This window comes from Plutella xylostella, chromosome 11, assembly GCF_932276165.1.
Source record: "Plutella xylostella chromosome 11, ilPluXylo3.1, whole genome shotgun sequence".
Classification (NCBI taxonomy): Eukaryota; Metazoa; Arthropoda; class Insecta; order Lepidoptera; family Plutellidae; genus Plutella; species Plutella xylostella.
This window is the reverse complement of record NC_063991.1, coordinates 3,109,623-3,136,160: the sequence shown is the minus strand read 5'-3', so window position 1 is coordinate 3,136,160 and position 26,538 is coordinate 3,109,623. Positions and strand designations below refer to the sequence as shown.

At 41.8% G+C, this 26,538-nt stretch overlaps 1 protein-coding gene and 1 long non-coding RNA gene across 3 annotated transcripts in view; one reads left to right on the top strand and one right to left on the bottom strand.

Annotated features, from left to right (window-relative positions):
- Positions 1 to 52: 52 nt before the first annotated feature.
- Positions 53 to 2,223, bottom strand: LOC125489198. Of its 2 annotated transcripts, XR_007266810.1 has the most exons (6): positions 1,970 to 2,223; positions 1,495 to 1,656; positions 994 to 1,092; positions 751 to 856; positions 444 to 598; positions 53 to 239 (listed from the first exon to the last, which is right to left on the bottom strand). It is a non-coding gene; the product is annotated as an uncharacterized LOC125489198 (long non-coding RNA). The 2 variants fall into 2 exon arrangements; XR_007266809.1 differs by lacking the exon at positions 751 to 856 and having other exon boundaries at positions 1,970 to 2,221.
- A 955-nt stretch (positions 2,224 to 3,178) lies between these two features.
- LOC105390772 (nuclear pore complex protein Nup98-Nup96) overlaps positions 3,179 to 26,538 on the top strand; it is a 57,413-nt gene continuing 34,053 nt past the window's right edge. The window contains exons 1-25 of the mRNA XM_048624302.1: positions 3,179 to 3,333; positions 4,345 to 4,494; positions 6,050 to 6,178; positions 6,559 to 6,768; positions 7,257 to 7,394; positions 7,829 to 7,965; positions 8,684 to 8,801; positions 9,126 to 9,215; positions 9,731 to 9,826; positions 10,131 to 10,231; positions 10,858 to 10,990; positions 11,900 to 12,028; positions 14,706 to 14,837; positions 15,844 to 15,961; positions 16,748 to 16,860; positions 17,919 to 18,055; positions 19,249 to 19,409; positions 19,750 to 19,871; positions 20,206 to 20,239; positions 20,431 to 20,516; positions 20,988 to 21,143; positions 23,798 to 23,905; positions 24,317 to 24,436; positions 25,096 to 25,246; positions 26,343 to 26,445. Of these exons, the coding sequence (XP_048480259.1) occupies positions 4,452 to 4,494; positions 6,050 to 6,178; positions 6,559 to 6,768; positions 7,257 to 7,394; positions 7,829 to 7,965; positions 8,684 to 8,801; positions 9,126 to 9,215; positions 9,731 to 9,826; positions 10,131 to 10,231; positions 10,858 to 10,990; positions 11,900 to 12,028; positions 14,706 to 14,837; positions 15,844 to 15,961; positions 16,748 to 16,860; positions 17,919 to 18,055; positions 19,249 to 19,409; positions 19,750 to 19,871; positions 20,206 to 20,239; positions 20,431 to 20,516; positions 20,988 to 21,143; positions 23,798 to 23,905; positions 24,317 to 24,436; positions 25,096 to 25,246; positions 26,343 to 26,445 (2,865 nt within the window). The 5' untranslated portion in view covers positions 3,179 to 3,333; positions 4,345 to 4,451. The remainder of the gene's footprint in view (positions 3,334 to 4,344; positions 4,495 to 6,049; positions 6,179 to 6,558; positions 6,769 to 7,256; positions 7,395 to 7,828; positions 7,966 to 8,683; positions 8,802 to 9,125; positions 9,216 to 9,730; positions 9,827 to 10,130; positions 10,232 to 10,857; positions 10,991 to 11,899; positions 12,029 to 14,705; positions 14,838 to 15,843; positions 15,962 to 16,747; positions 16,861 to 17,918; positions 18,056 to 19,248; positions 19,410 to 19,749; positions 19,872 to 20,205; positions 20,240 to 20,430; positions 20,517 to 20,987; positions 21,144 to 23,797; positions 23,906 to 24,316; positions 24,437 to 25,095; positions 25,247 to 26,342; positions 26,446 to 26,538) is intronic.

Genomic DNA, 26,538 nt, shown 5'->3' with positions numbered 1-26,538 from the left:
TTTCACGTTTTCTTCTGGCTTCATGTGTAGATATAATTTAAACTCTTTAATATAACTTATTAATAATTTATTCCTATTTTTAAATAACGTTACACCACTTGACAATAATTTACTTCACTTCACTTGAACCACAATACACCGGCTAGACTAATGTTTACAATGATGGCATCCTATCGCAATGGTTGCTTTGTCGAAGGCTGCTACCGGTACTGGAGGCTGACCGATCGCCAGGATGGCATCTGTTAGAAGAAAATTAAATAAGTCATATTAATTTCAATACAAAAAATAACTTTGAAGAAATATAATCTCTTTGCGGTTAAGTTATTGCTATTTATACCTACAAAAATATATTTTTTTCTATATAAAGTTATTATGATTAGTAGGATAGATAGCATCTTAAACAAAAAAAAATAATTAAATAGCCTATCAAGTATCAAGATTACTTGATCAGCGCAGTGCCTGTCACTGGATATGGGCTACTTGACTGTATACTGTGACGAGCGAGCCGGGGCAGCGGGGGGGACAGCAGGGGGGGCAGCAGGGGCGGCCGCAACAGGCGTTGCAGCAAGGAGGCGGTTGGCAGCAGCTGTCGCATCCCCTGAGGAAGTTATAATTATAAAAAATTGTTGAACTTTTCTCTTGTGTGTGGTGGATAACATTGGGAATGTAACAAGTGCTTGTATGTTGTAAGTAGGTATATCCAATCAAAAGCCAAAGCTAAGTAACTATAGGTAGTGAGAAAGTACTAACTGGATAGCAGACATAACATTTTGAAGCTGGTTGATTACTCGCATACGATCGCACATTTTTTCTTACTTCAAGCAAGGTTAACTTTTACCAAAATAATTTAGATAACCTAAAAAATTTAATGAATTTAGATTTTGGTCCTAAACTGAGAGAAGGAAAATATTGACTGTTACAATGACACAAGGTTTTTTTTTCCAAAATGAGACTTTACGCAAAAAGGCTCTAAGTTTTTTTATTATTACTTACCTTCTTTTTTGAAAAAATACTTCTTTGGAGGACTCGAAAACATTAGAAGTGCATGTAACGCGGAGCACATGAAGGACACGTTGGGGGCGGCGGGGAAACCTGAAAATACACATACCCACAGGTAAAGTATGTAGGTAATAGATAAGTTCATTGCTGCATAGTTGATATTTTATGTAGTAGGTACTTTGAACAGTCACGTGTTGTAAAAAGAAATAACATGAGTAAGAATTACTTACCCTACCTAAAAAAGTTATTGAACAATAGCTACAAACACAACAGAACAGTTAAATAACGTTCAATAACTTTTTTATGAATAATAGGGTAAGTAAACATGCACCATAACACGGTAACGGTAACCCTATCTTCAATAAGTTCAATAAATATTTGGACATCTTTTTATGCATATTAAGTATACCTAGATAAATAGGCATCTAGGTATATTTAACTATTATTAATAGAGTGATAACCAAGTATTAGTTCAATGGCTAGGTAAGTACTAACTTTTTGAGTAAAATTAACAAGTACGTATCGAACTTTCTTGTTTTGCCGGTTGCGGATCATGCTTGGATCATTCGTGGCTCGATATTCGAAGGTACTGTCGCCGACTATGAGAGGGCGCCGCAGCGTCACTGCATCCATACCACATGGGAAACATCTTGGACCCTGCAAGGTAAAAATGTAGTTAGTGTCGTGACCTATAGTGAAGAGTAGATTTACGTTCTAAGTTATGTGTATTTATCAGTTATTTTAATGATTATCAATTTAATCAAACACATGAATATATAGGTAAATACCGACGGAAATGTTTTTCTTCAATTAGCTAAGTACATAGGATATCGAAAATAATATTTGCCATTTAGGTACCTACCTATTCCCAGTATTTTTCTTTGATTAAATGTTTCGGGTCATCACTTTTACATCCAGCCTAGATAAAAAGAAACTAGTTATATTTTGAAAGAACGGAAACTGAACTTACAGAAGCACAACAGCACGGGTAGCATGGATTTTCTCGACAGTTGGGCTCTTCAAATATTGGATTAGGCATTTTTTAAAAATAAATTGAATAACAGTGTACTTAGGATTGATATTTATTTACACCAGTTTACTTTTAATATCTATCTTAATTTTTCAATGCTGCAGATAGTGATTTTTTACTTAAAATTTATAATTTTGATTTTTTAATAAAAATATTTTATTTTAATTTTCCCGTTTTCTCTCTACTGTCATTATTTGTCACGTGTTTGTCACCAAGCATGGCATATCTCATTTGTCAGCCAGAAGAATAAAATAATGGTGAATAGAGAACAAGAAGGTTAATTTTATTAATATAACATTACTCTGAACCTTCTATTAAGGTCTTCGCACATTATAACTGCCTCTGTGGTCTAGTGGTAGAAGCTTTGCTTCACGACCCAGAGGTCCCGGGTTCGATTCCCGGGTGGAACCATCAATTTGTGTTTCTAAATTGTGGTTCTAAGTTTGGTTAGGACATAGAAGAATAGAAGGCTGATCACCTGATGTCCAAAACAGTGAAACGATCCATGCTGTCGGATGGGCATGTAAAGCAGTCGGTCCTGCGCCTAGCTCTCTCCAGTCGTGTCGGTCAATCCGTCCCATTGGGCTATGAGAGTGGTGGAACAGAGAGTGCTCCTGTGTACTGCGCAGACACTTGGGCACTATAATCTATTCCTGCGTAGATGGCTGATCTCGAATGAGATTGGCCGCCGTGGTCGAAATTCGGCTAGGAGGACACACACACAGCCATTGATATTTAAGCCCTGTGTCATATGTTCAAGGTTTAATTTCAAAAAATGACCTTTAGTGTACGATGCTTAGGCCACTCGTTGTACACTACTTTATAATCATTTTTGAAATTAAACCTTCAACATATGACACAGGGCTTAATATCAATGTCTAGCATAGAGTCGAGTCGCCGGTGAGTTGTTATAATGTGCGAAGACCTTTAAACCTTCCAGTAAGTTGTTTAAGCAGCTGTGTTCCAGTTTGAATAAGTAAATAAATAAATTAACAGGGATTCACCTGCTTGCAACTGCTAGGGGAAAGGGGGGTAATTGTATCGATTCGACATTGTATCGATCTTTTGATTATTTTGTGCTCACATAAGCAATCGTCGTACATCACTATTCATTGAGCGTACGTTATCTGTGTAAAAAAAATATAAGCTCCATAGACAAAAAAAAACTGTCAAATTCTTGCTTGTTGCGGGTTGTTGTGGTTATGTTCGCAGAATTTTACTGAACAAATTGTGCTTTTTTTCATTCCATTTTTAACCGAAAAGTCTCTAAATTAGTACGTTGTGATTTATAAGTACTGCATAAGGTAATATACGATGATTATATACTATTTTCGCTCCAGTGTTTGGTATCGTAACAAAAGTGACTTGCTCTTAGCTTGGCTTACCGGATAAAAATTCAAAAATAATGGTTCAAAGAATGCGACTGCCGTAGTTGCAATGGTCGTTTATTACATTAAAATCTTAAACAAACAAACCTAAAATAAACAATGAATCTAATTACTTGAGTATGACCTATTTTTGAGATTTCGCGCTTTTTGATAGGTTATACCGTGGCACCAATCATTATGTGGCATTTTCCTTGAAAATAAACCTTTAAAGAAGTATGAGTGCTCACTAAATACGAAAAAAAATACATATTAGATTGTATGAAACATAATGATAATAATGAACATTGTTTATTTATTTTCCTAATTACCCAACCTTGTGCAATTTACACAGAATTCACTATCTCTACAATAACATGCATTTAATAACCTTATTATATATTTGGTTATCTAGCTGGTGATATTTATAATCAAGATACAATAAAATTTATTATACATTTTACTTAGCTCCTCATAATATCCACATTCTTTCATGTACAATTTGTGCCTACCCTCTCTTTATACATTGTATACAAACTATGGTCCTATTAAGAACATTTCAACGAATAAACACTTAACATTGATATAAATCCACTGATTAGTTATAGATAACATGAATAATACTTAATCAATAGAGCTTGTGTGTGTGTATATCAATTATTGTAAACTTGAAAACATCTGACAGTCAGGTTGCCCACTTACCCGACAACTCTCTCAGCACAAGCTTGCTTGTGTTGGGGCCCACCAAACCCGCACTAGGCCAGCGTGGTGGACTAGGCCTAAACTATTCCTCTTCATTGGAAGGAGACCCGTGCCCCAGCAGTGGGGACTTGGTGGTTTTTGATGATGAACATATCAATTAATATTATTTGTTTCTTTCATGTTGCTTTGTTTTTGTATGTAACACACAACCTTGTCATCATTAATCTAAGATGTTTTCTATAATTTCAGTACCAAAATGTGTCTCATATGACATTAGTTTTGTTGAACGGACAAGGGAACTGAAGATATAAATAATATAATTTCACCCGAGGATATTTAGCTGCGGAACTTCCAAAATGTTCCAAAAACCAACTTTTGGCAGCACCACATCTGGGTTTGGTAAGTAATATAACCCAATATATTTTTAAAATACAATCCTAACTAATATTATAAATGCGAAAGTAACTGTGTCTGTCTGTCTGTTACTCTTTCACACCAAAACTACTAAACGGATTTGAATGAAATTTGGTATACATATGGTATAGACCCTGGGAAAGAACATAGGGTACTTTTTATCCCGGAATTCCCACGGGAAAACTTTTTAAGGCAAAGCGAAGCGCGCGGGAACAGCTAGTGTATAATATAGAGTTATGTTTTCAAAATACAAACAAATAAAATAATTTATATCATTCTAATAATTATGAATCATCTACACTGAATTCCAAGGTTATATCCCGAGGTCATTATAACAAAAGTTGTTCAGAATGAAGAGAGATGGAAATGTACCTGGTAGGGACGATGGGGATGATACCATCCTTACCCTATGACCTTTTTGCCCCAACACTTGTTTAAAGACTTAGTGCCAATTTCTCCATAGTCGGTTAGAGCTTAACCAGGAAGTAGTGGTTGACTTTTGACACATCTGTTATGAATTTTATATGGAGATGAGGTTTAATTTATAAATAAATCCCTGTTGGTTAGTTATAGAGCTTCCGCTATGTTATTGTATTTTAGACGTTTCCTTATGTCTGGTAAGTAAAGTTGGTTTTCCTTTGCAGTTGTCAAATATTTATGGGATTTCGAATGTCAAAAAACCAATAATATAATGGACAGAGTATAGTTCTTGTATCCTGGATGTTCAATGTGTGTGGTGCTTCATAAAATGTTGTCTTGTCTTTTAATCCTTACTAATATTATAAATGCAAAGTAACTGTGTCTGTTACTCTTTCACGCCAAAACTACTGAACGAATTTGAATGAAATTTGGTATACATATGGTCTAGACCCTGGGAAAGAACATAGGCTACTTTTTTAGGGTTCCGTAGCCAAAATGGCAAAAACGGAACCCTTATACTTTCGTCATGTCCGTCTGTCCGTCTGTCCGTCTGTCACAGCCGATTTACTCGGAAACTATAAGTACTACAGTGATGAAATTTGATGGGAATATGTGTTGTATGAACCGCTACAAAAATATGACACTAAATAGTAAAAAAAAGAATTGGGGGTGGGGCCCCCCATACATGTAACTGAGGGATGAAATTTTTTTTTTCGATGTACATACCCGTGTGGGGTATCAATGGAAAGGTCTTTTAAAATGATATAAAGTTTTCTAAAAAACATTTTTCTTAAAGTGAACGGTTTTTGAGATATCAGCTCTCAAAGTCGTAAAAAGTATGTCCCCCCCCCTCTATTTTTATAACTACGGGGTATAAAATTCTAAAAAAAATAGAGGTGATGCATGCTAATTAACTCTTTCAACGATTTTTGGTTTGATCAAAGTATCTCTTATAGTTTTTGAGATAGGTTGATTTAACTACGGAACCCTTTGTGCGCGAGCCCGACTCGCACTTGGCCGGTTTTATTTTTATCCCGGAATTCCCACGGGAAAACTTATTAAGGCGAAGCGAAGCGCGCGGGAACAGCTAGTAAAGAATATAACATTTCCTCTCCAACAGGGTCGTTCAACGCGACTCCATCCACCTCGTCTCCGTTCGGCGGCTTCAAGCCTCAGGCCACGACCAGCGCGTTCGGCGCCGCGCCCGCCTTCGGAGCCTCCGCCGCGCCGCAGCCCGCGCAGACTGGCAGTGAGTATTCTTAGATTAACCTTATTTAGATACTTAATAAGATAATATCTCTAACAATGAATATGGGTCATCTGAGTTTGAATTCTCGGGGATTTGTTACCGGCACTTCACTCGACTGTAGTCCTCTTATAAATTACCTCATTACTAAAACAAATCTGTTGTGTAATCTAAAATAATTTTTTTTAACAGTATGTTCTCAGTGTTTTAATCACGAATACTGTTAGTCGATAAGTGATTTGTACGAAATCTCGATAAAACACATACAAACTCCAGTGAACCGCCTTTAGAATTACTATAAATGGCGATATCCATGATTCGCACACAGTTCAATGCAGCATAATCGTCATTACATCACTTTCACTCTACAACACAACCCTCAGGTTTCTTCGGCGCGCCCGCAGCGAACACCTCCGGCCTGTTCGGCTCCACGGCCCCCGCCGCCTCTTCATCCTTCGGCGCGCCCGCCTCCTCGGGGTTCGGGTTCGGGGGCAGCGCGGGGGGCGGCCTGTTCGGGGGGCAGGCGGCCGGGGGCGGGCTGTTTGGGACGCCGCAGCAGCAGACGACGAGTGCGTTCGGGGCTAAGCCTGCTGGTGAGATTTTTAACAGTTACCATTATTAAAAGAAGGTTCGAAGCGTCCGTCGTCTAGCTAGCTTCAGAAACCTTAACAGATAATTGTAGTTAAGCAATAGATGGAACAGTCACAAATTGGATGGGTGACATTGATGGGTCGTGAAGCTTAGTCAGAAGCCTTTGGGCAGCTTGAAAGCATCTGACAGTTGGGTTGACCATTTACCCGACAAATCTCTCAGCACAAGCTTGCTTGTGTTGGGGTCCACCAACCCGCACTAGGCCAGCGAGGTGGACTAGGCCTAGAACCCTTTATTAATTGACAAGAAACCAGCCCCAGTCCAGTAGTGGGGATGTGATGGGTTGTGATGAATGGGAGGTTTTCAGGATTCATACCCTGTAGACCCCTCTGAAGAGATACCTTATAATATTTATCAGAATTTGAAAAATTAAATATGCCCTCAATTATTTATACACAAACAAAACAAAACACCCCCATTTCCCCCCCAGGCTTCGGCTTCGGCAGCACCCCGGCAGCCGCCACGGCCTCCACCGGCGTGTTCGGCGCCGCCGCGCCCGCGCCCTCGCTGTTCGCGCCCGCCCAGAACACCGCCATGGGCGGGGGCGGCTTGTTCTCTAACACTGCTGGTGAGTGTTGAGTTGAGAGTCTATACAACTTTACCAATAAATGTTTAATGTTTATCATCTAACTAGTTTTCTCTGCAAGTTTGCTCAAGACATACTTTTGTGGCAATCCCCTGGTAATTACGGGATGAAATGTGCTGCTCAAGGATGGTTAATTTCTAAAGATACAAATTGGCGGTAGAAGAAGAGCCACTACTGGTTTATATGGGAGTCATTTGGCAGATAAAGACATGACGCTGATAATTAGCACCTAAAAGTGTTGATACTTCTTATTTTAGAGAAAAAAAATTGCCACTGTGTTAAGAGTGTAATACTCACGATAATTCGTTCTCCCTTTGTATTGTATCATTTTCTGTTTCTTTTTGTATTTGCTGTCTTTGTGTTAAACAAATGTTTCTTTATCTTTACTCAACTATAATGACTTCCTTTCTCGCCAGGTGCGTTTGGAGCCACCACAGCGGCTCGCGGCACGGCGCACGTCAAGTATAACCCCGTCGTCGGTACTGATGTGATGGTGAAGAGCGGGACCTCCCAGAATATCAACATCAAGCACCATTGCATCACTTGTATGAAGGTAAGTGAACGAATGAACTAATGAAATATAGTCAAGATCATTCCCGACACGAATATAGGTTTCTCAAAGAGAGCTCAAGACTCAGTCTTCGGCATTCCTCATTTATCCACTGTCGACTGTCTAAAGTCGTCGGTCCAGCGAGCTAAAGGGCGTCCCACAATCTCCTCGACGATTCGTTGTTGAGGTTACATGAACGAATGTATGTGAATGAATGAAGGAATAAGTAGGTTGAACGCTATAATAAGGAGAGTTACCAATCCATCACTTCGTCTAATGCTAAGTAATAGAGTCAAGTACAACCCTGTCGTCGGGACTGATGTGATGGTGAAGAGCGGGACCTCCCAGAATATCAACATCAAGCACCATTGCATCACTTGTGTGAAGGTTAGTCATTACCCAAGGAGAAATAATAGTCTGCTGATACCCTAATGTAGCCTGCTGCTGCTGAACCCTGTGAAATGAGAGAGAAACGATATACATTGCATCATTTGTATGAAGGTAAGTCATTATCAGTCAATATTCTTCTACTGCTGGACATAGGTTTCTGAAAGGCTTCGGCAAGATCGTCGGTCCACTGCCTCTATATCTCTAGGAGACAGCGTCTTTATGCATGCGTCTTAGCTGGCTTTATGTGTACGTGTCACGTCTTAATTGCGCCCCGTGCTAGCCCTTCCGATGTTTATAAAACTGAATACTAACTCTCAACCTTTCTCCACAGGAATACGAGAGCAAGTCTCTAGAAGAGCTCCGCCTAGAGGACTACTTGGCGGGCAACAAGGGCGCGCCCGCCGCCGCCGGCGTGTTCGGCGCCGCCAAGCCGCTGTTCGGGGGCTCCAGTGAGTGTGCTGATACACCTCTGTCGTATCCATACAAGTTACGCCACACAGACGTCTATTATACTAGACACCAACAATGCACACATTTCAATTACCTTAAAGCAATTTCTTCCAGTCACAATTATGGAAGGATATTTACAAGCTCACAAGTGTACTAAACAACATGTTACTTTTACTTATTACGTATTCTCTTTTCTATGTATTTGTGTGGATATATCAGCTGTCCGACAGCCATATCACAGGTTCTGCCTAGTTTGGGGTCGGATGTCCGTGTGTGAGATGTCCCTACATATTTATTTATTTAAATGGTGTATCTTATTACAGCGGCCTTCGGTCAGCCGGCCACGACGGCCGCTCAGCCCACCAGCGTGTTTGGGGGCGGCGGCTTCGGGCAGACCACCATGGGGCAGAACAGTGAGTATTATACCTTGATGATATAGCTGTAGAGTTAATTTCGTTGTCTCCAGGGGGAAAATATGACAAGTTTATGTCTCTGAACTCTCAGAAGTCCCAAAAAGAGAAAAAAAAACTTTACTCACTATTTAACACGAAACGATAAAATTGCGGCCATCACCTTGACGGCATTATATTCCGAAATGATGGATAATGTTTTGGTCAGTGCTTGAACTAATGTGCCTAACGTTCCATGTTCGGATAACGATTGAGGCTAGACTATATTCAATATTACAAATAACTCTACAAACTCCAAGCATCTTTACTATGTATTTCTTAGCTCATTAATCTTAATCTCTCTCAATTATCTCATTAATAAGGCAAGGAGAAAATAGTTCTTACCTTACTTTGAACTCTAGACCTTGAGTTACGGGCGAAAACCAATGACAATTATTTTATTGCCATGCCTTACTAAGGCTTAACCCAATTACCAGGTACAACCATGTATTTATTACCTAATTGTCTCTATTTACCAGGTACGTTCGCGTTCGGCGCGAGCACGCAGCCCACGAACAGCTCCACCAACCTGTTCGGAGCCAACAAGCCGGCCTTCGGAGCCACCGCCACGCCAGGTATGACATATACTTTATTATAAAATATTTAAGGTATTTTTTGGGTACTTATTAGAGGATGATTAATTTCACATGGGGATGAATTCATCGAAATCCCCGAGAGACGTGTACTGAATCCTAAACGTTAAAATCCTAACTTTAAAACTGAACGACGACGATCTACCAGGCGCTATAGCAATTTACGATATATGAAAAATCGCATTCAGCAAAAAGACTTTTGATCCACTGCATAGATAAGACCGACCAATTTGAGTTCACTATAACCTAACAAATATTGCCATTAAATAATGCCCTCTATGTCCAGGCACCACGGGTCTGTTCGGCGCGGCGACGACGCAGGCGCCCGCGTTCGGTGCCACCAACACGTCCACGTCGTTCGGCTTTGGGGCCAACACTCAGAATCAGGTATTTACCAGCTTATTATTTATTTTTATCTATTTCGATTGATAGCCATACGATTTATATTGAGAATCTACTGAAAAATACTTTTCTTTTTAAATGATACGATCTTTCAAGATCGATTAAATCGATTCAAAGCCGGCTGGTTTAGATCGAGAATCGATTCACGGAGTTACGATCAATTACGATTCAAGCCAAAGAATCGGGCATCTCACTAATGTACAATTAGTATGATATAGATATATACATTTTTGTACTTTATGAAACTAACAAACCGTCGGATCATTGTCTGAATATGTTTATAACTATCTTTAGTTAGTAATTTTATGGTATAGCTGCTTATTTATGAAGCTGTACAATACAAAATATGACTGTACAGAAATTCAAAGCAATCAATCATATTCTTTTATTGTTTTAGTTTAACTATGCCTTTTCTAAAATGGTGTTAGACTCATTTAGGGCGTCTTGCACAACAAGATTAAATAAAATTAAATCTATGACCTCTTGCTCTGACATTATACTGTCAGAGCAAGAGACAAACTATTTAATTTTATTTAACTTTGTTGTGCAAGACGCCCTTAATGTTTTCTTTCTTTACTTTGACCCACTTTTCACAACAACCTCCCGTACAGTCCACAGGCCTGTTCGGCGCCAAGCCAGCGACGACCGGCTTCGGGGCTCCAGCAGCCAGCGGCTTCGGCAGCTTCAGCAGCGGCGGGCTGTTCGCCAACAAGCCCGCCACCGCCACTGCGCAGCCCGCACCAGGTAAAGATTAAATATGTGGGAACACCCCCTAACCCTTCCTTCATTGGAAGGAGACCTATGCCCCAGCAGTGGGGACGTGATGGGTCGTGATGTATGTATGTATGTATGATGTTATACCTATATGGGGACATCTCACACACGGCTATCCGACCCCAAGATCTCGTCGTTTGCATATAAATGAAAAAATTAATAGTATTTTACAAATTTCACATTACTAACAAACGTTGAATCGACAAGTTTTTTTTTCTTAAATATCCAAAAGTTATTATACAGATGTTGCTCAGAAGCACTATTTGTGCGGACCTCTAGCTTACAATAAAAATAAACACCCTCAAGATAACGCCAAGATTATGTTGTATTTTTAACCCCCCAGAGCGGTGGTAGCTCAGTCGGGTAAGCGCCCGCTTCTCACGCCAGAGATGCGGGTTCGAATCCCGGCGCTGACATGTACCAATGAGTTCTTTTCTGAATTTAAGTACAATGTATACCATCGCTCTTACGGTGAAGGAAAACATCGTGAGGAAACCTGCATATCTAGATTTAGCACATCTAGATATGTGAACCCACCAACCCGCAGTGGACCAGCGTGGTGGGAAATGGTCCAAGCTTAGGAAGGCAGTTTAGACCTTGGGGATATGCACAAAGGTTCCATTCGAGAGAGCCAGGTGCAGGTACTGACACCCCCACAGAGAATAGAATAGAATAGAATAACCCCCCACGCCAAAAGTTTATTTGACTGTGTATTTCAGTATCTGTCTGTGGTAGCGACCGTAGCTTCGAAACGGCTATACCGATTTTAGTTAACCTTTTTTGAGCTTCATGTTATTAAAGTATTTTTTTTATGTCTGTGCCCTTTAATGTTTTTTTTTTCATTTATAATTGTTTTTTAACCCCCTCCCCTCGTTACAGCGTTCGGCGCAGCAGCCCCCGCGTTCGGCGCGCCCACGTCCACGGCGGGCTCATTATTCGGCAACTCGGCGTTCGGCAAGCCCGCCCAGCCCAGCTTCGGCTTCGGCAGCCAGCCCGCCACTGGGCTCGGTATGATATGTTACTCGTTATATACATGTAGGAATGGAGCATTATCATTTATTATTATTTGGATGAACAGAGTGTGTGAAGAAAGGAAGAAAGCATCGATTGTCTATGAAAAGAAGTTTGACGGGATGAATGGAGGATTAGCATAATGTAGCTGTGCTCAAATATAAATAATTATTTTAAAAGATGTTGTAACTAAAATAAACGAGATTCAGTGTTTAAATACTTTTGGTTTTCATTTCCACCGCCTGGTCCCACAATTTTGGGGGCTCGTCCGGGATCGAGCGTGGAAATGACAAAAAACGACGCGTGATGAGCACACAGGACGACGACGGCCATTAAAGACGAAGACGAAATTACGACGAAATTAATTGGAAAAAGTGATTGGTGACAAAGTTGGTCGCTAGTCACTAAATATTTGAAGACGAAGACGAAAAATGACGACGCAAACAAGAAACGACGGAAGAAGTAACGCGATGCTTGGTAGCATGGTGTCCAACGACAAATTCTGTGGAATTACAAAATTCAGTGGAGAAGATAAGACGTATTCTTCGGCGAAGTGGGCCGCCGATATTGAAGATAATGCCGAGATATTCGGATGGAGTGCCCGGCAGAAACTCATTGTCGCTCGACAATCGCTCGTTGGTACGGCTCAGTTGTGGCTGAGATCGGAGGAGACGCACAAAACATTTGAAGAACTAAATGCCGCCTTACAAAACGAATTTCCTGATGCATTAAATAGCAAGGAAATGCACGAGCAATACAACCATAGATACCCAGAAGAAGAAAATGACAGCCATAGACACGAATCATGCGAAGAAGAACTGAGTGACAGCCAAGAAATGACAATGTCAAACAGCAACTATCAAGAAGTTGTAAACAAACAAGGTTTACAGAATGAAAAGGAGGAAAAGATAGATATTTGTGAAAAATCTGTAAATATATTGATAGATGACGGAAATGACGTTAACCTTATTGTAGACGATGTATATATTGTAAAAAGCGACGATGAAATGAAGACAATGAGAGATGAACCAATCGATATGAAGGTTAATCTCAAAGATGATATCCCTGAAGCACAGTGGCCAACGCGTATATCATCGATGGAACAGAAGTTAGTGGAGGAAGAAGTAGCAGAATGGTTGAGAGAGGGTATAATTCAAGGAAGTTACTCAGAAGATTCTAATCCTCTGGTGCCGGTGACAAGGAGAAAGACAAGGAAGGTGAAAAAGTTTAGAAATCAAGTAGTACCGAGGCGAAGAAGGATAAGAAGGCGAGTGACACGTGTGAGAAGAAAGATAAGAAGAGAAGCGATGCACGAGATTAAAAAGATGAAAAGAAAGAGGGACCAGAAGATGATAAGAAAGAAGATAAGAAGGAAGAAAAGAAAGGAAGTGATATTGGGAGAAAGAAAGATAAAAGTGATGATGAACGAATGATGACGAATGTGTGTGTTTTAAGTTGTAATGCCGTATTTGTTTATTATTATTAGTTAAGGTGTAATGCCGTATTTGTTTATGATTATTAGTGAAGGTGTTAAGTTTTAAATGCACATGCTGAGGGCAGCATGTAAGCAGGATGGCCGAGTTGTAGGAATGGAGCATTATCATTTATTATTATTTGGATGAACAGAGTGTGTGAAGAAAGGAAGAAAGCATCGATTGTCTATGAAAGGAAGTTTGACGGCATGAATGGAGGATTAGCATAATGTAGGTGTGCTCAAATATAAATAATTATTTTAAAAGATGTTGTAACTAAAATAAACGAGATTCAGTGTTTAAATACTTTTGGTTTTCATTTCCACCGCCTGGTCCCACATACAAGTATTACTAGTTTTAACTCCGACGAAAAAGAATAACGTGTTTGTGTCAGTGGTGGTTGTGTGTATTTTCGATTTGGTGTTTTTGGGTCAAAGGTAATATTACCCCGAGTGTCCTTAGTTCTTAGCCATATTTATTCAAAATCTGCTAAGCCGTTCCATAGTTATGCGACTTTAAGTGTTGAATGTCGGGGGTTTTTACCGCTGGTTAGGTTATTTAGCTTCGCCACAATAAGCGCGGGTCCATGGCGACCTCGCTGTTCGGCAACTCGGCGTTCGGCATACCGCGCAGCCCAGCTTCGGCTTCGGCAGCCAGCCTACTACTGGGCTCGGTATGATATCTACAAATACATATTACTAGTATCTATCTCCTGACACAGGCTACCACGGAGCTCGTTTTGATATGGATACTTTGATAAACAATACGGACTAGATGTAATGTCACATACAAAAAACACAGCTAAAATACAGCGCACAGTTTATTTACTGTCAAACTGAGATCGAAGGTTAAATTCAACCTAATGACAACGGGTTTAGCAGCCAGCTGGAAAACGCTAGTAATTATTATTATGATTATAAGTATGGATGGTTGCATGTTACACTTTCAAACCGCTGGACCTGTTATTTACAAATGAAAATCATTTTGACCGTCCTGGCAGTTAAAGCTGTGGCTCTAGTAATCAAGGTCCCGGGTTTTAATCCCGGCCGGAGCAGATATTTGTTCTCGAATCTTAGCTGATTAATTTATGTGTATTTAGTTTTGTGTAACTTTGGAAACAACGTTTTGGTGTCCTAATTTTCATAAAAAAACATTATCTTTTCTGTATTTACTTTATATAAAGTTCCATTCTCCCCCACCAGGTGGCGGCCTCGGCGGCGGTCTCGGCGCCACCTCCTTCCAGGCCAAGCCGGGCGGCGGGTTCCCCTCGCTCAACACGTCAGCTCCCTCGCTGTTCGGCGGACAGGCCAATACGACGTTGAATTTTAATACCGGTGTGTAAATAGTCATTTATTTGACACACTTACTACAGGTATACTAATATAATACAAAACAAAGAATAACATAAAAAGTTGCTGTCCAGAGCGTCAAAAAGGCACCAGCTCAACATGTGCTGTAGACAATAAGTGAGTATGTCGAGAGACCGGTAGTCGGTTTCTTCCCTCAGCTCTTTAACACCCTGACTGTTTGGTGCTAGGGCAAAAACGCGCTGAATTTTAATACTGGTGAGTCACGTTTGCCGAGAGACCGATAATCGGTTCTATCAGCTCATTAGCGCCCTCGCTTAGGCAACAACAATACTAGTGAGTCTGTCGAGAGACCGCCAGTCGGTTCTGCTCGGTCTCCTTCCAGGCCAAGCCGGGCGGCGGGTTCCCCTCGCTCAACACGTCAGCACCCTTGCTGTTCGGTGGACAGGCTAACACGACGTTGAACTTTAACACCGGTGAGTGCTGACTACAGGTATACTAATGCAATACAAAACAAAGAATAACATAAGAGGTTGCTGTCCAGATCGTCAAAAAGGCACCAGCTCAGTATGTGCTGTAGACAATAAGTGAGTCTGTCGAGAGACCGATAGTCGGTTCTGCTGGCTAAAACATTAGCATGTCGAGATTGTCGAGAGGCCCATAATCGGTCTGTGAGCTGTTTAGCGCCCTTGCTCTTTCCTGATACTGATACTGGTAAGTCTGTCGAGAGACGGATAGTCGGTTCTCTTAGCTATAAGCGCCCTCGCTGTTCAGAGTCCAGGTCAACAACACCCTCAACTAATTTCATGATAGCGCTATAAGCACGTTTACACTTCTTTACCATAACAATGTATGTAGACATTCAGAAATGGTATATTTGAAATTGAAAAAGTTTTTAATTTATGTTCGTTTGTTTGTTTCTTACATGTTACAAAAGTGTAGCTAGCTAAGCTAGCATAGTTACTAATGAAGCTGATTTTCCATAATTACACGTCTGTTTAAACAACCACACTAAATCTGTTTCTCCCTGCAGGCGGCTCCACGGGTCTCGGCGGCGGTCTGGGCGGGGGCCTCAACTTCGGCAACACGTCCACGCTAGGCCAGCCGTCGCTCGGCCTCGGGAACACCAACCCCATGGGGGGTATGGCTAAGTAAGTGCGGGATTATTTTATACATACATATAATTATATAAGACTAGCTGTTCCCGAGCGCTTCGCTTCGCCTTAAAAAGTTTTCCCGTGGGAATTCCGGGATAAAAAGTTGCCTATGTTCTTTCCCAGGGTCTAGACCGTATGTATACCAAATTTAATTCAAATCCGTTCAGTAGTTTTGACGTGAAAGAGTAACAGACAGACAGACAGACAGACAGACACAGTTACTTTCGCATTTATAATATTAGTTAGGATTCGAAGAAGACTTACTTGTGAACGTCATTGGTATTTCAAAATGTTTCGTAGTTTTTGCGTGTAAGAGTGATAAACATACTTAGTTATAAAATATAATATAAGCTAGCGTAAGATGTACCTATGTAATAGAGTCATATTATATTAAAGTTGCTTTTCCAGACAACTCCCATAAGTATAAATTACCTACCTTCAAATCCACTCGCGCTATAATCTACTGCGGGTTTTCATATACTTACAATTTTCCCTTTCCCTAACCGTCTTATCCGTCTATTCTTCCCCACTAGGTTTCATTTCGTTAGCTTTTCACTGCATAAACTCCCACTATACTCACCGTCTATAACTCCTGGTCTTTTTTTTGAAAAGATGGCTCAGGAGTTTCTTGCCTCCGTTCTTCTCCTTAGACAGAAAGAGCCCCCCTTATCCGAACGGAGAGTAGTTTGTAAAAATTGACGTTCATCAGAATTTTTTTAATTTTTACGCTGAATAATTTTTTTTGATTTTGACTTTGACTCCTGCATATGTTGTCCGCAGCACCACATTCCAGAGCTCCTCATCTGGCGCTAATGTCCACGAGCAGATCCTGACGCTCGCCGCGCGCCCCTACGGGGACTGGCCGCTGTTCAAGGACTTAGTACCTGAGCCTAGTGAGTACCCAGCGTCATCATCATCAGAGTATAGCAGTCCACTGCTAGACGTAGGCCTCTCCCAAAGAGCAGCTGTCTAAGGACGTCGGTCCGTCAGTTACTAGCTTTTATACGCGGCTACGGCAAAATCTGCAGACGTCATAGATACCGAAGAATCAATGACAGCTGAGGTAACCGAGTTCTCTAGTGGAGACGACGAATAGGAAAGCATAGCGTGGCACTCCCTAAACCCCTAGGTAGTGGCTAGAGCCTGGTGGCGTCGCTTGGGAGTGGTCATCGGGTGCTGATGTCCACGAGCAGATCCTGACGCTTGCGGCGCGCCCGTACGGGGACTGGCTGTTCAAGGACCTGGTGCCGGAGCCTAGTGAGTACACAGCATCATCATCATCATCATCCTATAGCTGCAATGCTAGACGTAGGCCTCTCCCGAAAGAGCAGTTGTCTAAGGTCGTTGGTCTATCTGTAAGCTGAATTGGCAGTAAGCCAGCCATAGATACCGAAGAATCTATGACAGCTGAGGTAATCCAATTCTCCAGTGGAGACCACGAACAGGCAAACGTAGCGTGGGACGCCCTACGGCCCGACGACCTTAGACAGTTGTCCAGTAGTGGCTACAGTGTGGTGGCGCTCCTTGGGAGTGGTCCTCAGGTGCTGATGTCCACGAGCAGATCCTGACGCTCGCGGTCCGCCCGTACGGGGACTGGCCGCTGTTCAAGGACCTGGTGCCGGAGCCTAGTGAGTACTTATACAGGGTGTTGCAAAAAGGGTATACTAAGTCGAATGAGGGTGGGGTGGTTAGAATAAAAGTGGTCCAGAATGACGCCCTGAGGCACGCCCTTTCAGCTTAGTGTACTACTTTGGCAGCATCCTGTAAACTTGCTTTCATATCCGTTAACGGCATACCACTAGCTGAAGTGGTAGCGGAGATGACCCAGAGTGACATTCTCAATTTTCTTCAACAACTTCTTCCATCACCAACACAGTTTCTATGGAAACGCAAATCATTTCTCAGAATTCTAATTCACCCTACAATAACCCCCCTTACCTTCCCCCCACAGCAACATCAGCAGAAGACGTCCTCAAGCCCACCAATCCGGCGGCAGTGAAGGCGGTATTAGACAGCAGCGGCTACCGAGTGACGTCACCAGACTCGTCGCGACTGAAGCTGCATCCGAGGACTAATCACCATGATAAGGTAGGATGATTTCATGTGTGTTGTTGGAGCGTGAGTAGACTGGTTGGTAAAGACGCCGGCTAGACTGAGGTAGGTCCGAAGGATCGAATCCCGGGTAAGTTAGAATGTTTTCATCTTTAAATACTATTTATTTCAATGCCGTGAAGGTCGTATGCTTTACCCCGTGGCCACAGCCAGTATTGCGGCGCGGCGAGCGGCGCGGCTAGCGGTGAGCGCCGAAAACAAACGCTAGACAACGTACGAAGTATGCCACAGCTCCGCATTTCGCGCCGCGGCTAGCGGCGCGGGTTGACTGGCGCGGTGCGCGGCGGCGGCGGGCGGCGCGGTGTGCGAGCGAAACAAATGTACTAGAGAGTATCGAGGCGGCCACAGCTCAAAGCGGCGCGCGCGGTGGCATCAAGTGGACGGACTAGCCAACGCGCGACCAAAACAAATAATTTTGTTTTTAACGCGCGTCGAGCTGTGGCATACCACCGCAATCCGCACCGCCCGCCGCCCCTCACGCCGCACCTCATCCCGCACCGCTGAAAGCTGTGGCCACGGCCATAAATCTGACAGCAGCGGTCATTTCTTGCGATTGTCACTTGTTTAATCGGTAATAAGTAATTAAGACAGCTCCTGTCAAATTCCCAGTGGTTAGTAACTAAAATTAGCAGTAAGTAGTCATTTGTTTAGTGCGTCAGTAATTTAGACAGCTCCTGTCAAATTCAACTAAAAGTAGCTATATACTGTGACCAACGCGGCCGCCGTTGTTTCGTTAGCGTAGTTGGAGAGTGAGTAGACTAGTTGGCAGAGGCGCCGGACGCGGGCGCTAGACCCAGTTGGGGTCGAAGGATTGAATTCGAAGGTGAGAAAATTTTCTCATTTTATTTCAATGCCTTGAAGGCTGTATGCTTTACCTAAATCTGACAGTAGCTGTAATTTCTAACGATTTGTTTAAATTGTTGTTTTTGTTTCATTTGTTCGGTAATTAATGTAGACAGCTCCTGTCAAATTCAAAGTTGTATGCAGTTATAAAGATATCGTTAGTTCGCTTTTTCTGGCCTACGTCACCCAGTCAGCAGCAAAAACGTTTCAGAATGTGTTATGAAAATAATTTATGTAGGTATGTGTTGGTCAAAAGTTGTCACTAATGGACTCGATAACTTAACTTTCTACAGTTCCTTAAAATAACTCCTTATCAATCATTCCAGAAATCCCTGTTCGACGGTCTCGAAGAATCGGACGCGTCGCTAGAAGACAAACTCAGTCTGAAGCCGAGTCGTAAGCGCCTCGTGCTGCGCCCGCAGCAGAGCAGGAACGTGGAAGAGAACAACAGTAGCACGCCCGGACACACCGCCAGCCCTGGACACAGGTAACGCTAACTAACGCCAAAAATGTATAAAAAAATCTTAACTAACTTCACTTCCTCTGTTTAAAAATCTTTTTTCAAACAGTGATCAGACGATTTTTACAAAAAAATACGAATTCCAGTTTTAGAACCTATCTCACAATACATAATTAAGAAAGGAGGTTTCTAGCGGAAATGAAGTTAAATTTAGTAGGTATAAGGAGGTGTGTAACCATCTAATAATTGGTTCCAAGTAAATGAACTGTAATTGTGGCCGTTGAGCCGTGACTACAAGCACATTAGGTATTCTAGGTCAATTTATCTCTTTTGCTAACTCAAACACTCTTACAAATCTCGTACCCAGATCGCTAGAAGACGCGTCCCTAACCAAGGAGCCGTCGGGTGCGACAGAGAGGCCCACGAGTGCGAGCGAGACGCAAGAGCAGCGCGCCAAGCCGTTTGAAGACGTGCGTGGGATTAATACTGGTATGATTCTCTTATATAATTTGTATACTCTACTTACTGATTTAGGCTGCCCACACACGACCGACAATCGGTGACCGCCTCGTGCTGATTGCTAAAGTGCAACACACATAACCTAATATATAGTGTGTAAATCAGAAGAAAGAAAAAATGGTCCTAACTGTCTTACAAAAAGTCGGTTGTGTGCGGGCATCTTAATTTATATCGGCCATAGATTGCCTATTTATGTTCTAGTCCTAAGATCTAATGAAATTTTGTGTGTTAAATTGTTTTATGTACTTTAAATTATTATTCTACATACTGTATATAATAGGCTCATCTTCCTATGTATTTACAGATTTAGAGGAGTCTTCGGAACGCCACAACAGCTGGTAAGTCTTAACTTTATCAAACTAAGACGCATAAGTTATTAATATCCACGATTTTGCAATGTCGATACATTTGGCCCAATAATAAGACTTTATCAATATGTCTAATAAAAGTTGTTAAATATGTCAGGTACATCAACGTAAACGTCACTGATAAAATTGTACCCTCTATGATGTACTTAATATTTTTTCAGGCTAAGCTCGTCCAAGCTCCCGTGGAACGACTCCAAGGAGAAGCCGGTGGACAACCAGCCCACGCCGAGACTGTATCCTGACTTGGGTAAGAATAGAGTTTCATTAAAAACGGTTTAGCCAAGTTTCAAAGATTGTTTTAACTGACCTCCGCTACGGTTAACGACATTATGATGTGGCAGCTAACGATAAGTAACAATGTTATATAAAGAACAATTGGAATAAATTGGAATATCATATTCTTTATTTTCCACCATGAAAGTTTTTTTTTACAAAAGAACAACCAGCACTAAATATGTGGCCTTATTTCTTAAATCAAGCAGCGAATTAAAGTAAAATGAATTCAATCGTTCGTCTATTGCGGCTAGGACGCGCTCAGTGCAACATGCCATTTTGTCAAGTCAAACATTTTCTGCTGTACAATAAATCTAATCAATCATCATTCATCATTAGCCTATAGCAGTCCACTGCTGGACGTAGGCCTCTCCCAAAACACGCCACTGGATGCGATCTTTCGCTTTCCGCATCCAATCTAATTAATATTTAATTCTACAAACAGCAGCAGAACAGCTAGCGGAATCGGACCGTCGCGCCAGCTGGCTCACCACCAAGCCGCTGCGGAAGAAGTCGACCGTTTCAGAACCGGACGACCGGTCCGTCCGGGAACTGAGGACCGGACGCGGCGGCGATCAGGAGAACGAGGAGAGGCTGTCCGGTGAGTGAACTGTATGGGTCTTAACATCAAAACTTAGGCACGTGCTAAACGCTGTCAGTTGGCTCTCAAACGCCTTGTAACTGTGTCAAATTTTGATTGAGACTTCCGTTAAACCAGGGTTTTTATAGTAAGACAGCCGCTGAGTTGCAGAAAGGAACTTTAAGCTAATGATGACCTTAAATGTATACCTGCCTTGCTTTGACAGTATACGGACAGAAAGAGACAGACATAGATTTAATGCCGTCATAAGCTTAAAGTGCCTTTCTGCAACTCAGCGTAGTATGTTTCTAATAGAACGTCGATCTAATGACCGAACGAATTAATTAGTGAGTGAATGAAACGATGAACGGTCTGTTATGGAACAGAGGATTGAGCACGTCAGCGACAACCGACAACGTAGAGAGAGAGAGATTGTTCAGTGAGTGAAAGAAATAGTGAGTGAATGAATAGTAAGGTAGCTATGGACCGAACGAGTCAGCGACAAACAAGAGCGTTAAGAGACTATCCGGTGAGTGAAATAAATAGTAAATGAATGAATGAAGGAATCGTCAAGGAGCTACGGACCGAATAAGTCATTTGCAAGCAAAATATGGAGAGACAGTCCGGTGAGTGAAGGAAATAGTCAATGAATGAATGGCTATCATTGTCCGGGACGCCAGCTGGCTCACCACCAAGCCGCTGCGCAAGAAGACGCCCGCGTCGGAGCCGGACGACCGCTGCGTGCGGGAACTGACGACCGGACGCGGCGGCGATCAGGAGGACGAGGAGAGGCTGTCCGGTGAGTAATGGACCATAGAAGTTATAAATAAACTAACGTTAAAGCCGTACCACAAAGACTTAGGACAGTGTTTAGCAGATGTTTAGCGCTGTCAGACGCCTAATAAATGTGACAAATTTCGTTTTAAACGCTAGTTAAACAGTGTTTATAGTTTTTTGTGGTAGCACAGTATGGGTCTTACCATCAAAACTTAGACACATGCTTAACGCTGTCGAACGCCTTATAAATGTGTCAAGGTTTTTTGATAGTAACACAGTATGTTTCTAATAGAACGTCGATCTAATGACCGATGAGTGAATGAATTAGTGAGTATATTTGTAAAACAAAAAAAAAGTAACTTAATTAGGGCACAAAAGTCGGTCCGGTCGGTCCTATCACTTAAAGCGATCTGTTAAGGACAACTTTGTATTATTGAGTGAATGAATGAATGAATGAGTGAGTGAATGAATAATCATGTAGCTACGGACCGAACGAGTCAGTGACAAAGAGAATATGGATAAACTGTTCGGTGAGTGAGAAGGAAATAGTAAATGAATGAAAGAGTAACATTGTCTGGGACGCCAGCTGGCTCACCAGCAAGCCGCGGCGCAAGAAGACGCCCGCGTCGGAGCCGGACGACCGCTCCGTGCGGGAACTGACGACCGGACGCGGCGGCGATCAGGAGCACGAGGAGAGGCTGTCCGGTGAGTTAACTGTATGGGTCTTAACATCAAAACTTAGACACATGCTAAACGCCTCATAAATATGTCAAATTTTGATTGGATTGCGAGCATCCGTTAAACAAGGTTTCATTTTATTGATAGTAACACAGTATGATGTGTCGAATAGAACGTCGATCTAATGACCGGTGAGTGAAGGAATTAGTGAGTGAATGAAACGATGATCGGTCTGCTAGGGAACGGAGGATTGGTGTCATCGACAAGCAAGAACGTTAAGAGTTTAAACTACTTGTTTTTCCCTTGGGTTACAAGCTTTTTTAGTTATTATATATACCTCTGAGTAACACAAGTAGTGAGTAACAAAGACACATAATTTCACATCCAAACACTACCTGCCTGCCAGAATGAGCACGGCCGAGGACCGAGTGTTGTCCAGCAGTGGCTGATGATGATAGTGATGATGAATTTAACATAAAAACGTACATAAAGGTGCGGAGAGCCTCCAGTTCTGTGCGCACCGGAGGGGGCGCGCCGCCTGCTCCAACTGCGAGAAGATTGCGCACCAGATACGAGGCGTTTACGGTGCGGGATGACCACTTGCTATTTGTATCGTATTGTACAGTATACGGCAGAAAAAATTGACCCCTCTGAGAAACATTGTTACTATGAGAGGGGGATCAGGTTTCTCTGCACATGACTGTACCTATTAGAAGCAGCTAAAAAACCACTACCGACACTTTAGCAATTAACAATCCATAGGTAGCGTTATTTGTATTAGAATATGTCTTTGTAATCATTTGGAGATAGATGATAAAATAGACGTATGATGTGAAGAATAGATAGGCCTTTACTATCCGAGACAAACATTTGTTAACTCTATATATTGTATAATATGGACAAAATAAGCTATTTGTATCGTATTGTATTAGAATATGACTATAAAATAATTTAAATATACAATGTGTTACATTGAAGTATATTTCGCAGCCATCGTATGATCATACCATCATTGTTGTATGTGTAAAAAAATAGATGTAGTTTGTAAGTGCATTTGATTCTTCCGAGAGGTTCAGATACATAACACTGTATTTTTTATAGTAGACTTTATTATCCTGTATATTTGTAACAAAATAAAACCACACATTTAGATGACCATCATTATAATAATATCATGCTCCTTGTTCTGCAATTCTAACCTCCAACTCTACCTCCAACAGTGTCAGAAGAAGAAAACGTGTCACCCCGTGAATGCCCCCCGCACCCTACTGGGGTCAAGCTGACTAGACCTGGATACTACACCGTGCCGTCTCTAGATGATATGATAAGTGAGTATCTTATAACCCGTTTATAAGACAAAAAGTACCTGGTTTTGACCTTAAGTCCTATATGAGTGAAACACAAAATATGTGAGTCACGACATGATATTAAACAACAGTGAATAGTTAGTTAGTAGAATTTTTTGTTTCAATACCGGCCATATTTTTTATTGATGAAGTTATAAAAGTTGCTTGCTAGTAGCTTGTTATACTGTTTTTGTTAATCCGCGCATTTTCTATACCCTATAGGGATTATTTATATTCTATCTATTCTTGTGTTACTTTGTTTCGCCAATTTCAAAAAGTCGTACTACCACCGCTCACAGTGTATAAATAACTAGCTTTTCCAATTATACCACCCATCACCCCTTACTATACCACTTCTGCAACACCCTGTATAACCAAACCTTCCCCCTACAGGCTACATCCGCCCGGACGGTCGCTGCGTGGTCCCGCACCTTACTATAGGTCGCACTAACTACGGCAACGTGTACTACGACGGAGATATCGACGTCACCGGCCTGGATCTAGACGCACTAGGTGAGTTCTATGTTTGTCAAGATGAAGACATCATCAGCCAATAATCGCAAATGTCTTTGTGATACTATTGTTTATTGTAATACGTCTAAATTGCATGGGATCCTGCCGATATGAAACCCTTATCAAACAAACAGTAGGACAGTATGAGTGATATATAATGTATTTTTTCTTACTTGTCGTAGATTTTGAGCAATCTTTGAGTGTCTTTTTATTTGAATTAATTTAAAAACTAAGTTATAAAATAAAAATTAATGACAAATGAATTAAAAAAAAAACGTAATTAAACCATTTATTTTGGCCGTAGTTTATTTGTTTAATAGTATTTTAATTAAAAAGACACACAAAGATTGTTTACCTTTTTCGCCAAATAAGAATGAATACAGTATAAATACTTGAATGACTTTGAAACCCTACGACTATGTGTCAATGCGTATTTAAAGGTTTATAACGTTCCTCCCGACTATAAAATATGATTCAACATTCCAATAATACCAACTAGTTCTCGGTAATTTAGTATTTTCGGTAATTTCAGTTGAAGTTAAATATATTTTAGTCGCTGCTGCCATCGCCAGACTTCCTGACCAAATAAGTAATCGGACGCTTAGTGCTATGCGCAAGAATCATGACCAACTAATATTCATATATCTTTTCCCCCACAGTCCACTTCCTCAACAAGGAAGTGATGATCTACCCGTCGGACGCTGACAAGCCGCCAGTGGGCGAGGGTCTGAACCGGCGCGCCGTGGTGACGCTGGACCGAGTGTGGCCCACCGATAGGACCGAGCGCCGCGCCGTCACCGACCCCAACAGGTATTCTTTGGTCCTTCGAGCCGGATGTATATGTTTGTTACTCATTTCCGGGAAGACGGCTGGAGCAATATTGATGAAATTAGGTATGTGGGAAGCTGAAACCGTAAATAAATGCATAGGCTACTTTTTATCCCGGAATTCCCATGGGAAAGCTTTTTAAAGCGAAGTAAAGATCGCGGGAAAAGTTAGTTATTTATAGTCTGTTGCTAGATTTTGTCACAGTTGTGATAGTATTGGTCACTAGTCAGTCATATTAGTGTCAGTAGCTGACAAGCCGCCAGTGGGCGAGGGTCTGAACCGGCGCGCCGTGGTGACGCTCGACCGCGTGTGGCCCACTGATAGGACCTAGTGCCGCGCCGTCACCGACCCCAACAGGTAGTCTTTGGTCCTTCGAGCCGGATGTGATGCTATGAATAACTGTCACGGGAAAACGGCTGGGCCAATTTTTATAAAATTTGGTATTAAGAAAGCTGAAACCCTGGATTAACATATAGGTTACTTTTTATCCCGGAATTCCCGTGGGAAAGCTTTTTAAGACGAAGCAAAGATCGAGGGAAAACCTAGCTATTTGTACATGTAAAACATCTTAAGATAGGATTTGTTAGTCATATTAGCGTCAGTAGCTGACAAGCCGCCAGTGGGCGAGGGTCTGAACCGGCGCGCCGTGGTGACGCTGGACCGCGTGTGGCCCACCGATAGGACCGAGCGCCGCGCCGTCACCGACCCCAACAGGTACAGTGTCTTCGGTCCATTCGAGCCGGATAATATTTACCAGCAACCAGCTTAGGATACTGTAAAAAAAACATTTGAAATGCTGTTTTTCATTGGAGATTCTTAAAAATTACCTTGAGGACCACAATACCCTGTTACGTCACAGATTTGTATTATGTCTGTATTCATAAATTATTATTGAAACGTGAAGAAGGCAATTTTATGTATCCTTATAGGTGCGAGATAAAACAGTGGAAAAAAAAATTACTTCTCTATTCATTAGTTGTCGGTATTCGTCTATTGAAGCATGAATGCGATTAGAATTCACTCTTCTCCTCGTTCATAAAATATTCAACATGATAATTAAACCCGTATTCTTTTCCAGGCTATTGAAGATGGACTACGAAGGCAAGCTGCGCCGAGTCTGCGAGAAGCACAACACCAAGTTCATAGAGTACCGCCCGGCTACTGGCAGCTGGGTGTTCCGGGTGAGTCACTCACGAGTCACTCGTGTGTATAGGACAGGCTATTGAAGATGGACTACGAAGCACAACACCAAGTTCATAGAGTACTGGAAGCTG